The following is a 15,495-nucleotide window of genomic DNA, read 5'->3' on the forward strand; positions in this document are numbered from 1 at the left end:
ACAGACACACACAGACACACACAGACACACAGACAGACACACACACAGACACACACACACAGACACACAGACAGACACACACACACAGACACACACAGACACACACACACACACACACAGACAGACACACACACAGACATACACACACAGACAGACACACACACAGACACACACAGACACACACACACACACACACACACACAGGTCAGTCTTTCTGCCGTTCCTCCAGCTCTATGATGCGTTCCTCAGGTGTCTTCCTATTGGCTCACAGGGCAGGATCTGTGGGTACCGGTTCTTCTCCCGGTTGCCCCCGGCGACGCCGGCCCGCGCCGCCAGCTCCCTGCCGACCTCCTCCAGCTCCTCGAACTCCCGCCTGAAGCCGCGGTTGTCGTCGGCCGCCAGCGCCCGGCAGCGCCCGGCCAGGGCCTGCAGGATCTGATCTCTGGAGAGGGTCTGCACCCTGGGGGGGGGGGGGGGGGGGGACAAGGAAAGGAACGAGGAAAGGAACAAGGAACGACAAGGTGAACGGAGGAGGCGAACGAGTAAAGGAACGATAAATGGAAGGAGGAAAGGAGGCAAAGCATGTTTCGGCATATTCTCAGGAGCGTTGACCTTTGACCTCACCTCATGTCCGTGCTCGCGGTCGGCCTCGACGTTGCCAGGACGATTTAAATGTCGCTGTCGCGAAGAGAAGATACAGGGAGTGTCACAAAGTAAACTTCTATACATTTAAATGAAATACCTAGTATCACCCCCTCCACCCCTCCTCCCTCCTCCACCCCCTCCCCCCCCCTCCTCCCCTCCTCCCCCTGAACACAGTATCTGACACCAGAAGAAGAAAAACAACTCTTTAGTGCAGCTGCAACACACACGACGCAACATGTATGGAAGAAAAGCTGCACACACACACACACACACACGTTATATGTGCTCTTAAAGGGGCGGCGTAGCATTAAAGCCAACTTCACTATGTTATGAAGCAGGAAGACACGCGATGAGTGAAACTGACCTGACGAGGGACGAAACCTGCCGCGCCGACTTCTCCACCCGGAACACCGCCAGCGGGAAGACGAGGCGACGTGAAGGTGGAGGGATTACCCCGTTGTCCAGAGGGGGGGGGGGGGGTGGAGGTATGAGGACCGGAATGCTCCAACTCAGGTAGTCCTCCTCAGGGGAGGAGGGAGTGGGAGGAGGGAGTGGGAGGAGACAGTGGGAGGAGGGAGTGGGAGGAGACAGTGGGAGGAGACACTGGGAGGAGACAGTGGGAGGAGGGAGTGGGAGGAGACAGTGGGAGGAGGGAGTGGGAGGAGACAGTGGGAGGAGGGAGTGGGAGGAGACAGTGGGAGGAGACACTGGGAGGAGACAGTGGGAGGAGACACTGGGAGGAGACAGTGGGAGGAGACACTGGGAGGAGACAGTGGGAGGAGGGAGTGGGAGGAGACAGTGGGAGGAGGGAGTGGGAGGAGACAGTGGGAGGAGACACTGGGAGGAGACAGTGGGCCTCTGGGACGGCCGTGTGTTCGATGCCTCAGCTGCGCTTTAAAGTTTAAACTCTCTGTCTAAAGATGAAGTTGTGTTACTCCATGTTTCATTCATGAAATTATTTATTTGAACTTATTGAGTTGATTTTACCAACATTGGACATTTATGTGCCGTATGTAACACAACTTCAACACAACTTCAACACAACTTCAATTTCAACACAACTTCATCTTCATCACAACTTCAACGCAACTTCAACGCAACTTCAATTTCAACACAACTTCATCTTCATCACAACTTCAACACAACTTCAATTTCAACACAACTTCAACACAACTTCAATTTCAACACAACTTCAACACAACTTCATCTTCAACACAACTTCAACACAACTTCATCTTCAACACAACTTCAACACAACTTCATCTTCATCACAACTTCAACACAACTTCAACACAACTTCATCTTCAACACAACTTCAACACAACTTCAACACAACTTCAATTTCAACACAACTTCAACGCAACTTCAATTTCAACACAACTTCAACACATCTTCAACACAACTTCATCTTCAACACAACTTCAACACAACTTCATCTTCATCACAACTTCAACACAACTTCATCTTCAACACAACTTCAACACAACTTCAATTTCAACACAACTTCATCTTCAACACAACTTCATCTTCAACACAACTTCAACACAACTTCATCTTCATCACAACTTCAACACAACTTCAATTTCAACACAACTTCAACACATCTTCAACACAACTTCATCTTCAACACAACTTCAACACAACTTCATCTTCAACACAACTTCAACACAACTTCATCTTCATCACAACTTCAACACAACTTCAACACAACTTCATCTTCAACACAACTTCAACACAACTTCAACACAACTTCAATTTCAACACAACTTCAACGCAACTTCAATTTCAACACAACTTCAACACATCTTCAACACAACTTCATCTTCAACACAACTTCAACACAACTTCATCTTCATCACAACTTCATCTTCAACACAACTTCAATTTCAACACAACTTCATCTTCAACACAACTTCAACACAACTTCATCTTCATCACAACTTCATCTTCAACACAACTTCAACACAACTTCAATTTCAACACAACTTCATCTTCAACACAACTTCAACACAACTTCATCTTCAACACAACTTCATCTTCAACACAATTTCAACACAACTTCATCTTCAACACAACTTCATCTTCAACACAACTTCATCTTCAACACAATTTCAACACAACTTCATCTTCAACACAACTTCATCTTCAACACATGTTAGTTCCAGGTTAACATGTAGTTTCGGTTTAACATGTAGTTTCGGTTTAACACAGGTTTTTGTCGTTCAGTAAACAAACTCGGGTCACAGGTGTAAACAGGTGGAGACAGGTGTGACCGCAAACATAATGAAGGCTTGTCTGCGCATGCGCGTTCCCAGGACACTCCACCGCTCGTCTCGTGCCGCAGGCAGCCTGCACCTGATTGGCCGACTCAGAAAAGAGGAAGCGATAAAACAACATGAAGGTTAGTTCAAAGCAGGAAGCGAGAGAACAGCGAGAGACGTTCATGTTTCCAAAAGAGCCTGAACGGAACCTCGAGGCCCCCAGGTGAGACGAGTCCAGCTCTCAGGTGGAGGGCGGTCATGTGAGAGCTCACGCGCACTTCCGGGTTGTCTTCAAAACATTAAAACACACGACGGGACGACATGGACCACACGAGGGACCCGCAGAGCAAGGTACCTGAACGCACCGCGGGGGAGACACTGTGACCATGAACTGTCAGGAACAATAGAAACTATAAGAAACAGTCAGGAATATAAGAAACAGTAAGAAATAATAGAAACATGAGAAACAATTTAAACAATATAAGAGTCGAAACAATAGAATAGAACAATAGAAACACAACAACAATAGAACAATAGAAACACAATAAATAATAGAGCAATAGAAACGACATAACAGTGTGTCCCGTTGCCCTTTAGATCGACTCAACTTGTCAAAATGGAGCTGGATCATAAACGAGACGTTTCACAATGAGACGGCTGTCATCAATATGATGACGTCACAGTTATTGATCGGAGTGATCAGGACGGGGGGGGGGGTATCAGAGTAGTAATAATATTAATAATATGTTTATTTTGTATATGTGTCAAAGTCACAACATGTTTATTTGACCTGTGTGTGTGTGTGTGTGTGTGTGTATGTGTGTTTCTGTGTGTGTGTGTCTCTGTGCCTGTGTGTGTGGTTCTGTGTGTGTGTGTGTGTGTATCTGTCTGTTTCTGTGTGTGTGTGTGTGTGTGTGTGTGTTTCTATGTGTGTCTCTGTCTGTGTGTGTGTGTATCTGTGTGTCGGTGTGTGTATCTGTCTGTATGCGTGTGCGTTTCTGTGTGTGTCTGTGTGTGTTTGTCTGTGTGTGTGTGTGTGTGTGGACCAGAGCCCCCCCCCCCCCCCCCGTCCCGTCCTCTAAACACCTTTACCTGAGTGTGTGGTTGCTCCTCCCCCGCTGCAGGACGCCAAGAGGCTGATCCGGAGGGTGAGGAGCCCGTCCAGACCGCGAGCCTGGACCAGCCACCACCAGGACCCGCTGGGCCGGGCCCCCCGAGCGCAGTGAGACCCCCGCTGAGATAACACCAACTATTAAAGAGAAGGAGGTTATGGAAGCTTCTTCTTCTTCTTCCTTTTCCTCCTCCTCTCCTAAATGCTGCAGTTTTCCAAGGGAGGAACACCCGTCCTACAAACCCGGCTTCTCCAACCAGCGGTGCCACCCGTTCAGCCCCCAGGGGTGCCCCCCCTACCGGAGGGAGCACCTCCACGCCACCGAGCCCCGGGACCGGGACCGGGGGTACGCGGAGCACTACGATGGCGGTTCTCCTCCGGGACCGAACCACGGTGAGTTCAAAGGCCAGAAAACCCACCGGAGCCTCCAGGAAGTAGTCCGACCCCATAACACTGTAACTCCAGCAGATTGTCTTTCTACTTTTAATTAAACCAGGCGAGTAAATTCCTCCAAAAATGTCAAACCATTATTTCTTTTAAGTGTAAACATGGTGTAAACATCTTTATGAGCTGCATAACAAACACACCGAATACACCCTGGAACTGTTCACACTGAGTCACATGACCAAACAACCACAAGAAAAACAACAGAAAACATCTCAATAGAAAAAGCGTTCACGTTATTGTGGCCACCTCGCCGTGCACTTCATCAACTCGGCCACCAGGGGGCGGTGGGAGCCAGCAGAGGCTGACGGCGTGCACCTCTCTCTGTCATGGACACGTTAGCATTGAGAATGTTTGGAGGGCATCGGCTCTTTACACATGTGTTATAACCTCTTTACATATATGTTATAACCTCACTACACATATGTTACATTACATTACATGTCATTTAGCAGACGCTTTTATCCAAAGCGACTTACAATAAGTGCATTTCAACCTAGAGTACAAACTAAGAACAACAAGAATACAGGAAGTAACATTTCCTCAACATAGTCGAACTACTAAAGTACCATAAGTAAGAGCTATTTAAGTGCCACTGAAGTGAAAATCTGTGTTTTAATCCAGATATAGTCGGAAAAGGTGTGTTTTCAGTCTCAGGCGGAAGATGTAGAGACTTTCTGCTGTCCTGATGTCAGTGGGGAGCTCGTTCCACCAATCAGGAGCCAGGACAGCAAACAGTCTGGATGTAGAGTGATGAGCTCGAGGTGCAGGAGGCACAAGACGATTGGCTGTTGCCGAGCGGAGCGAACGTGCCGGGGTGTACGGTGTGACCATATCCCGGATGTAGACGGGGCCCGATCCGTTCAGAGCACGGTACGCCAGGACCAGTGTTTTGAAGCGGATGCTGCTCCACCGGTAACCAGTGAAGAGAGCGGAGGAGCGGAGTGGTGTGGGTGAATTTCGGGAGGCTGAAGACCAGCAGCTGCATTCTGGATGAGCTGCAGAGGTCGGATGGCCTTAGCAGGTAGACCAGCCAGGAGGGAGTTGCAGTAGTCGAGGCGTGAAATGACCAGAGCCTGGACCAGAACCTGTGCCGCCTTCTGAGTAAGAAGAGGACGTGTTCTCCTGATGTTGTGCAGCATGTACCTACAGGAACGCGTTGTCGCAGCGATGTTGGCCGTCAGGGAGAGTTGACTGTCTAGTGTCACCCCGAGGTTCCTGCCAGTCAGGGTAGGGGCCAACACAGAGCTGTTGAAGGTGGTAGTCAGGTCATGGGTGGGGGAGCCTTTCCCTGGAAGGAATAGTAGCTCGGTCTTGTCAGGGTTGATTTTCAGGTGGTGAGCAGACATCCACTGAGAGATGTCAGTCAGACAGGCAGAGATTCGTGCCGCCACCTGTGTTTCGGACGGTGGAAACGAGAAGATCAGTTGGGTGTCGTCAGCATAGCTATGGTAGGAGAAGCCATGCGAACGAATGACAGAGCCGAGAGAATTAGTGTACAGAGAGAAAAGGAGGGGACCCAGGACGGAGCCTTGAGGAACCCCAGTCGTGAGAGGACAAGGATCAGACACAGATCCTCTCCAAGTTACCCGGTAAGTGCGGTCGTTAAGGTAGGAAGAGAAAAGAGCGAGTGCAGTGCCTGAGATCCCCAGGTCCTGAAGAGAAGAGATCAGGATCTGGTGGTTCACGGTGTCAAATGCTGCAGAAAGGTCGAGAAGGATAAGGACAGAGGAGAGAGAGGCTGCTCTAGCAGTGTGAAGCTGCTCAGAGACGGCAAGGAGGGCAGTCTCTGTCGAGTGGCCTTGAATCCAGACTGGTGAGGGTCAAGAAGGCTGTTGCTGTGGAGATAGGAGGACACTTGGTTAAAGATAGCTCGCTCCAGAGTTTTGGAAAGAAAAGGAAGAAGAGAGACCGGTCTGTAGTTGCTGACTTCAGACGGGTCGTTATAACCTCTTTAAACATATGTTATAACCTCACTACACATATATTATAACCTCTTTACACATATGTTATAACCTCACTACACATATGTCATAACCTATTTACACATATGTTATAACCTCACTACACATATGTTATAACCTCTTTACACATATGTTATAACATCACTACACATATGTTATAACCTCTTTACACATATGTTATAACCTCTTTACACATTTGTTATAACTAGGGCTGGGCACGTTAACGCGTTAATCTTGCGTTAACGCATCAATTAATTAACGCCGACAATAATTTTATCGCGCGTTAACGCAGGTTTTATTATTTATTTTATTATTGTAAAAGTGTGTTGCTCACAGGCTTTTATTTTGTAAAAGTCTGCTACTGATTGCTGCGGAACCGGAAAAGAAAGTCATTCGCGGTTTAACAAACATGGAGAATCTCAACAAATGACGGCAGGTATGAGACGCCCTCAAGACACACGTCACACGGAGAATACACGAGCTGGATGAAAGGAGAGGACTGCAAAGCGACAGCTTCACAACGTGCTGCTGCTCTCATGGGGACGACTGGACATCGGCTGACCAGACGTCCTCTTTCCCCGGACATGTCCTGCTTTTGAGACCTAACAAATGCGTCCGGCAGGGATTCCAAAAACGTCGGGATTTTGCTTCGTCGGATATTTGTGTTTCTCTGGGTTTTCATAAACTAGTATTTACCCCTTACAAGTTGTGGAAATGGTATCTCCCTTACGTTCCACCTTCTTGTGTGAGCTCTGACAGTATAGAGAACAGTCATTGGTCGACCGATCTCAGGGTTGCCAGATACACGATAATTATCCTCCAAATACAACCATTTTGAGCCTTTGGTACGATACTTCACCATTTCCAATCTGGCAACACGGAGCACCTCGCCGCCTCCACTAGTTCATTGTTGTTTGTGCGCATGCTATAAACTACGACCAGCGCCGCCGCTCCCATAGCGCACTACGCGCTGTGCGTAGGGCACCAAGTCCTGAGGGGGCTCCACAAAATAGGCAACTAAAAAATCCTCATAGTTATAATAATTATAATGCCGATATTATTTCAGTCTAGAAATATTAGGCACCTTTTAGGCATGTATATCACAAAACAGGCAGAACAAGAGATGTTTAATCTCAGCAACATTTAAAATAGAAGTGCGCTATACACTACTTTTGAATTAATTATTGGATTTTGCGTCTCCAAATGCGATTAATCAGGGAAATCATGCAATTAATCGCGATTAAATTTTTTAATCGTTGCCCTAGTTATAACCTCACTACACATATGTTATAACCTCACTACACATATGTTATAACCTCACTACACATATGTTATAACCTCACTACACATATGTTATAACCTCTTTACACATATGTTAGAACCTCACTACACATATGTTAGAACCTCACTACACATATGTTAGAACCTCACTACACATATGTTATAACCTCACTACACATATGTTATAACCTTTTTACACATATGTTAGAACCTCACTACACATATGTTAGAACCTCACCACACATATGTTAGAACCTTACTACACATATGTTAGAACCTCTTTACACATATGTTAGAACCTCACTACACATATGTTAGAACCTCACTACACATATGTTAGAACCTCACTACACATATGTTATAACCTCTTTACACATATGTTATAACCTCACTACACATGTTAGAACCTCACTACACATATGTTATAACCTCTTTACACATATGTTAGAACCTCACTACACATATGTTAGAACCTCACTACACATATGTTATAACCTCACTACACATATGTTATAACCTCTTTACACATATGTTATAACCTCACTACACATATGTTATAACCTTACTACACGTATGTTAGAACCTCTTTACACGTATGTTATAACCTCACTACACATATGTTATAACCTCACTACACATATGTTATAACCTCACTACACATATGTTATAACCTCACTACACATATGTTAGAACCTCACCACACATATGTTATAACCTTACTACACATATGTTATAACCTCTTTACACATATGTTATAACCTCACTACACATATGTTAGAACCTCATGACACATATGTTATAACCTCACTACACATATGTTATAACCTCACTACACATGTTATAACCTCTTTACACATATGTTATAACCTCACTACACATATGTTAAAACCTATTTACACATATTATAACCTCTTTACACATATGTTATAACCTCACTACACATGTTAGAACCTCACTACACATATGTTAGAACCTCACTACATATATGTTAGAACCTCTTTATACATATGTTATAACCTCACTACACATGTTATAACCTCACTACACATATGTTATAACCTCACTACACATATGTTAAAACCTATTTACACATATGTTATAACCTCACTACACATATGTTATAACCTCTTTACACATATGTTAAAACCTATTTACACATATGTTATAACCTCACTACACATATGTTATAACCTCACTACACATATGTTATAACCTCTTTACACATATGTTATAACCTAACTACACATATGTTATAACCTCATTACACATTATGGTATAACCTCACTACACATATGTTATAACCTCTTTACACATATGTTATAACCTCACTACACATATGTTAAAACCTATTTACACATATTATAACCTCTTTACACATATGTTATAACTTCACCACACATATGTTATAACCTCATTACACATTATGGTATAACCTCATTACACATTAACCTCATTACATTATGTTATAACCTCATTAAACATTATGTTATAACCTCACTACACATTATGTTATAACCTCATTAAACATTATGTTATAACCATATTACACATTGTGCTATAACCTCACTACACACTTGAGAATGCATCATCTCTTGCGGGGTCTGGAGGTAAAGTGGGCGGGGCTTCACCTGCTGCTCCGTCCCGTTGTGGTTTCAACCCGGTGTGTGTTGCTCGTGTGTGTCGGTGTTCCTCCGTCATCCAAGTGGTGCGACATGTTTGTTCCAAACCGGCTGAGCTGTTGGTACTGCGTTTCGTTGTTGTTGTTTTTAATCTTCTCTCTCTTGCACCACGCCACTGCAGCACTGTGTGTGTGTGTGTGTGTGTGTGTGTGTGTGTGTGTGTGTGTGTGTGTGTGTGTGTGTGTGTGTGTGTGTGTGTGTGTGTGTGTGTGTGTGTGTGTGTGTGTGTGTGTGTGTGTGTGTGGAACAGGTTTTTGTGTGTGCCTGAGTGATGGTGCGATGACGGTGACTCATCGCTGGTGTGTGTGTATTTATATATATATATGTATACATGAGAGAGAGAGATACTAGCCAGCAGTATAATGAGCCAACACATAACTATCGCTTCACTGCATTCCAATATTCCAAGACAAAATACCCAAATATCGGCAGATTCTACTGAGAGATGTATATTTATAGATTAATCGAGAGATATTGATAGATTAATAGAGATAGATATTGATTTGTTCGACCCGGATAAAAACAGGAGGCTGAAGATGAAGGAGCGATTGATGAGGCTTCAAGCATCAATGGAGGTCTAAATATACGCCTATAGGTGGTGTGTAGATATATATATACAGTATATATAACAGGTTTTTTTCTTTCTGGTTTCCAGCCTCCAGACCCTTCGTACCCAGATCCTCTTCCAGCAGAGACCAGGACCTGCACTTCTCTGTGAGTCCACCAGCAGAACTTCTGCTTCTGGTTTTCATTTTCATGACACTCATCCTTTAACAGGGACCGCGTGTGAGGTCTTTACTTTCTAAATGACCAATGTGATTTATTGGGGAGCAGATGTAAACATATGAAGATGAACGTGATTCTGATTATGTTCTAATAAAATGTAATTAAGGATTATTTTCATTATTAATGAATCGGTTGATTTATTCAGATGTCCAAACCAGTGACGCGAAAGCAAGAAAAGCAGCTCACAATTAGACGACATTTGGCATTATTGTTTGAAAAAAATGAATGAATCGACCATCAGGATAGTAGCAGATAGTTTATTGACTGATTCATCCCCTAATATCATGTTGTTTATATCACATCGTGGTTCTTGACTCTCGTGCTGCAGGAAAAAGGCTGAAATTCAATGATCACGTTTCTCATCACAGGTGATGAAGGAGCGGCGGTCAGAGGAGGCGGAGTCAGAACCATTAACCAATCAAATGTTCATTATTTTGATCGGGGTTATTAAATCTGAGCGTTGACATCGCGTTGCATCTCACTGGAACGACACAATCATGATTATTATGATATCTTCAGACATAATTATAATTTGTTTGTATTAATGATTCATAACTTCAGACTTGATGCTCATTAGAAGAGAAGGTTGTGTGTCCTTAAATCTGCAGAAACGAGCTGAGAACACAACAAAGGATTGTTGTCTTGTTGGCTAACACATTAGCCCGTTAGCTCCTCTTCTTTTTGCTCTGTTTTTGGTGTGTCGCTAACCGTGTGTCGCTAACCCTGTGTCGCTAACCGTGTGTAGCTAACCATGTGTCGCTAACCGTGTGTCGCTAACTCTGTGTCGCTAACGGCGTGCCGCTAACCGTGTGTCGCGAACCACGTGTCGCTAACGGTGTGTCGCTAACGGTGTGTCGCTAACGGCGTGTCGCTAACCACGTGCCGCTAACCGCGTGCCGCTAACCGCGTGTCGCGAACCACGTGTCGCTAACGGCGTGTCGCTAACGGCGTGTCGCTAACGGCGTGTCGCTAACCGCGTGCCGCTAACTGCGTGTCGCTGCTGGGCGGGTCGTTTACTTTGGCTTTTCACAGCTTGTTGTTGTTCTTCACAACTAGCTAGTTTACGTTTTTAAATGATTGTAACGGTGAATAAAGCCCCGCCTTCACTCTACAGTTGTCCTTTCACTTCCTGGTTTTCCGTCCTCACGTTCACATCGTGTAGCGGTTAGCTTCTATCGTTTATCTTTTCAACCTGAATCAGTTTGTCGTCCTTTAAATATTTCTCTTAAATACTCAGACCTTCAGCCCTGGTGCGCTCCACGTGAGCTCCGACAGCCCGATGGACGAGCAGCGGGAGGCGGGGCTTAGCTTGATTGTCGCTCTTTGTAAAACCGTTGTAAACTATGACTCGGTGCCAGTTTTAATTCAGTTTCTTAACACCTTTTTTTTCTTCATTTGACATGTTTTGCCAAATGCAGTCGTAACTAATTCCCTCGGCAGCGTTTTAAGCCGAGTCATCTTCTGGTCGCCAGCGGCGGTTTCATTTCTTTTCGTGGTTTCAGACCGACAGGAAGCCGAGCCGAGAGCGCCACGCGGGGCCCAGAGGCAACGAGCGGGAACGGAGCCGAGAAGGGGAGGAGCCTCCTTCGGCGGCGAGACAGACCGTGACGCGAGGCCAGGCCATCCAGAAGAAGAGGAGGCAGATAGATGAGGTCGTTGCATCACACCTGGGGAGAAGGGCTGGTTAGGAGGAGGAGGAGGAGGAGGAGATAAGGAGCTGGGATTAGAGAACGAGTGACAGAGGGAAAGATCTTGTAAAGCGCCGGGAGACGAGAGACGAGATTTGTTTTCTGGAGTCTAAACACACATTTTGAAAGGCCGAGCCGGAGGCAACGCGGCGTCCGCCCACACTACGGGAAACAGAAAAGATGGCCTCCTGCATATCGTTTCTTTATGGTGGTGGGATTACAGAGGCATCGCGGACGAGGTGTTAAACACAATGTCATAAAACACACAATGAGATGGAACTCTGAGACCTGAACGAGCCTCCAAGTGAATCTGCAGGACGCAGCTTTCTTTACATGACAGTAAATCTCCTCTCGTCATGTTAGAAACGTCCGGTCGGCAGACACTCGAGAACACGAGACCTCTGCTCCTCCTCCTCCTCCTCTTCTTCCCTGTCACGTTCACCCTTTCCATCCTTCTCCCCCCGCGTGTGTCTTGCAGGTTTACTATCAGGAGTGCGAGATGTTCGGCCTGGTGGCCAAGATGCTGATAGCGAAGGATCCGACCCTGGAGCGCTCCATCCAGTCGGCGCTGCAGGAGAACCTCCGGGACATCGGCAAGCGCTGCGTGGCGGCCATGGAGAAGTTCATCGAGGACTACGACGGCCGGGAGCCGCCTCGCTAGTCGGACGCCCAGCTAGTCGGATATCTCGCTAGTGACGCCTCGCTAGTGACGCCTCGCTAGTCATCACTAGCAAGGCCCGCCTCGCTAATCGGACGCCTCGCTAGTCGGAGGCCTCGCGAGTCACGCTTCACTAAACGGAGGCCTCGCTAATCAGAGGCCTCGCGAGTCGGACGCCTCGCTCGTCGGAGGCCTCGCAAGTCACGCTTCACTAAACGGAGGCCTCGCTAATCAGAGGCCTCGCGAGTCACGCTTCACTAATCGGAGGCCTCGCGAGTCGGACGCCTCACTCGTGACAGCTGACTCCTCACTCGCTGCTCTTCAGCAACTCGTCGCCAGCAAGAAGCATAAAGGTGAATTATTTAATTAGCATGCAGATCAACGGGTGAAATGATGCATAATTTATGTGAAACTATCACTGACATTCTCTCTAATGTGAAGCTGCGTAACTTTGATAGTATTACAGACACTCAAAGTTTAGTCTTTATTCTGCTGCTTAAATCAGGCTTGAGAATCCCTCACCTTTCGGCGAAATTCGCCGTTTTGAAACCAAAATAGGTGATTTACGTGAATCGTGTAGATCCGAAGAGTTTTTGTTTTGGGGTAGGGGGGGGGGGTCAATTGGCCGGCCGGCGTTTATGAGATTGGAGTGGGATACGGAGAAAATGTGGAGTGGTGCTCTTCGCAATAGAACATCTTTGATGGGACGTGTCGCGTCTCGGCCAATCAGCGTCAAGATGTCTTCAGCGTTTGGTGGTTTAGGTTAGCTTGAATGTTAGTCCGCTACATCTGCTGCTGTCACGCTGCACGGTGTAGCGATACTAACAAAGTACCCGTACGTTAAGAGCGATGTGATTTCGCATATTTTTAGTATCGATACTTAATTAAAAGAGCGATCAGAGCGCACGCGCTGCTCCGTGTCAAGCTGTTTGCACGCGCAGCGCAGCGCTAACAGCGAGGGGCGTTAAGTGGCGGAATTTTCGGCTTTAAAAATAAAATAAGATGCCAGAAGTGAAATGTTTAAGTTCAGTCTGTAAAGTTGTGTAACTCTACAGCTGCTCTTCCTGATGAACTCTGTATCCTCTGGTCAGAGACTAACGGCCTCATAGTGTATAATCATTGATCAATGCTATGACGGCTCCATGTAGTTTCATTAATATCTTGCTGTGTTAATACTAATATTACTGCTATTTGTTAAGTGTTGAAAAAGTTGGTAAAAAGTGAACCATACAGATATTTTATTTATTACTATTATAGATAAATATACCAGTATCGTATTTATGGTATACTGTTTTTATGGTATTGTATCATGATATTTATGGCAGGTATGGTATAGAAGATCGTGACAACCAGGTAGAGGCAGAACAGACTCGAGGAACCGACTCGAGGAACAGACTCGAGGAACAGACTCATGGCTCAGCAGAGCACAAGACTTGAAGACTTGTTCACGCCAACAACAAAAAAGGAAGTTGGTTCATGAATGACCATATTATACACAATATTACTATTATTATAGTATTATAGGGCCCGATCACTGACTTGGTGTCAGAATGGAGGACCTATAGATTATCAAACAACGGCCAACATCGATGTTCGTGGAAGTCGCCCCCCGTGTGCGCCTATCCTCCTCACCTTTTTCACCCCTGACCCGTTTTCATGCCTGTTAAATATCCCACGTTTTTGTGACCGCTAAATGTAAATTGAGTCGGCTCACGTCAATAAACATGACATTATTTAAAAAGCAACGCAGGTAGAGGGACGTCCATTCAGAGCAAATCATTATGTTTGGATGGTTTATGTGTCATTTTGATTATTTGTGGGTTGTATTCAGGCACGTGCACAGACATTTTGTGGGGCAGGTGCTCAAACCAAAAAAAAGGGCACCCATCGCCAAAATGATTTTTCCAAGTTAAGGAGTTGGTTGCTAGCAACACTTGAAACACATCGTGTCGTGAGAAGACATGAGAGTTGAACAAAATGAAATTGTTTTCTATTGACAATTACAATTTATTTTCATTTTCAAAATAATAGGAGCCAAAAATGACATATAATAAACAACGTACTAACCTCGACCGTTCGGTCATGCCGGGAAATATCAAACTTCTGTAAAAACGTGATAAGGCCTCAATCTGATATTTCCCAGCATGACATCACTCTTGGTTCGTAAGAAGCTATTACAAGTGTTGTTGTTTTCTTGCGTTTACTCTTTTCACCCTCTGCAATTACTCATACAAGATTGATCTTTGTAAAACTGGAACAGACAAAACAGAGAAACATACCACATAAAACAATGTGACACATGGATAGCACGACACCGAGAGCTATTGTTAGCATAGTTTAGCTGCTCTGTTCTAGCTGTGAATTATTGTGACATTTATCAAATGAATTAATGAATTCAACATACTATCAAGCATGTCGGGGCGAAATTCTCACAAGAACTCCAATAAATGCCCCGACAGATATCCAAACACATTTGGGAGGACTTGATGACAGAGACTATTTTTTATTCTGAAATACTTATTAATTAATGGTCTCCAGCAGAAAGGGCACTTTTCTCATCCAGGGCGAAGGGGCTGGTGCTTGAGCTCCACTAGGGGTCTATCTGTGCACGTGCCTGCTTGTATTCATGCAGTTGAATATTACAGCAGAGATCGTTGCACACACACAGCTGGTGATGCATTTGTACCGTAATTAAAGAGCTCCTCCCCCTTTGGTGAAGAACATTAAAGGTGATTTGCAGATGTGATCCTGATTTTGTATTTTAAGAGTTTGATGATATATGGTGAAAATGTGAGCTGGTTCTGTTTTAAAATAGAACTTGTGAAGATGTCAAATTGAGCTTATTGTTTTTTATAATTTGTATTTAACTGATTTGTTTTTGTTTACAGCACATATTAAAAGTGCGTGATTTTGTGATTTTGGTCATCGATTTATTGGCAAGACTAATTATAGAAATATCGGTATCGGCGTAAATGTCG

At 45.1% G+C, this 15,495-nt stretch overlaps 1 protein-coding gene and 1 long non-coding RNA gene across 3 annotated transcripts; one reads left to right on the forward strand and one right to left on the reverse strand.

Moving 5' to 3' along the window:
* Window positions 1-297: 297 nt before the first annotated feature.
* LOC130199910 (uncharacterized) lies at window positions 298-1,083 on the reverse strand. The gene is made up of 3 exons (XR_008832914.1): window positions 1,010-1,083; window positions 625-678; window positions 298-460 (listed from the first exon to the last, which is right to left on the reverse strand). It is a non-coding gene; the product is annotated as an uncharacterized LOC130199910 (long non-coding RNA).
* A 1,951-nt stretch (window positions 1,084-3,034) lies between these two features.
* On the forward strand, window positions 3,035-15,433 carry LOC130199902 (periphilin-1). Of its 2 annotated transcripts, XM_056423753.1 has the most exons (6): window positions 3,035-3,257; window positions 4,031-4,128; window positions 4,229-4,410; window positions 10,041-10,099; window positions 11,674-11,823; window positions 12,338-15,433. In XM_056423753.1, the coding sequence occupies exons 1-6, from the start codon at window positions 3,228-3,230 to the stop codon at window positions 12,518-12,520; spliced, it is 702 nt and encodes a 233-aa protein (XP_056279728.1). In that variant the 5' UTR covers window positions 3,035-3,227; the 3' UTR covers window positions 12,521-15,433. The 2 variants fall into 2 exon arrangements, with proteins under 2 accessions (XP_056279728.1, XP_056279729.1); XM_056423754.1 differs by lacking the exon at window positions 11,674-11,823.
* The last annotated feature ends 62 nt before the right edge of the window (window positions 15,434-15,495 follow it).

Source organism: Pseudoliparis swirei, chromosome 9, assembly GCF_029220125.1.
Source record: "Pseudoliparis swirei isolate HS2019 ecotype Mariana Trench chromosome 9, NWPU_hadal_v1, whole genome shotgun sequence".
Classification (NCBI taxonomy): Eukaryota; Metazoa; Chordata; class Actinopteri; order Perciformes; family Liparidae; genus Pseudoliparis; species Pseudoliparis swirei.

What these genes read in the sequence shown, in the direction of transcription:
- LOC130199902 (XM_056423753.1), top strand. Translation starts at nt 3,228, where the DNA reads ATGGACCACACGAGGGACCCGCAGAGCAAG. An exon ending in CGAGGGACCCGCAGAGCAAG is followed by an intron (nt 3,258 to 4,030) that starts GTACCTGAACGC and finishes CCCCCGCTGCAG; the next exon opens with GACGCCAAGAGGCTGATCCG. An exon ending in ACCAGGACCTGCACTTCTCT is followed by an intron (nt 10,100 to 11,673) that starts GTGAGTCCACCA and finishes TCGTGGTTTCAG; the next exon opens with ACCGACAGGAAGCCGAGCCG.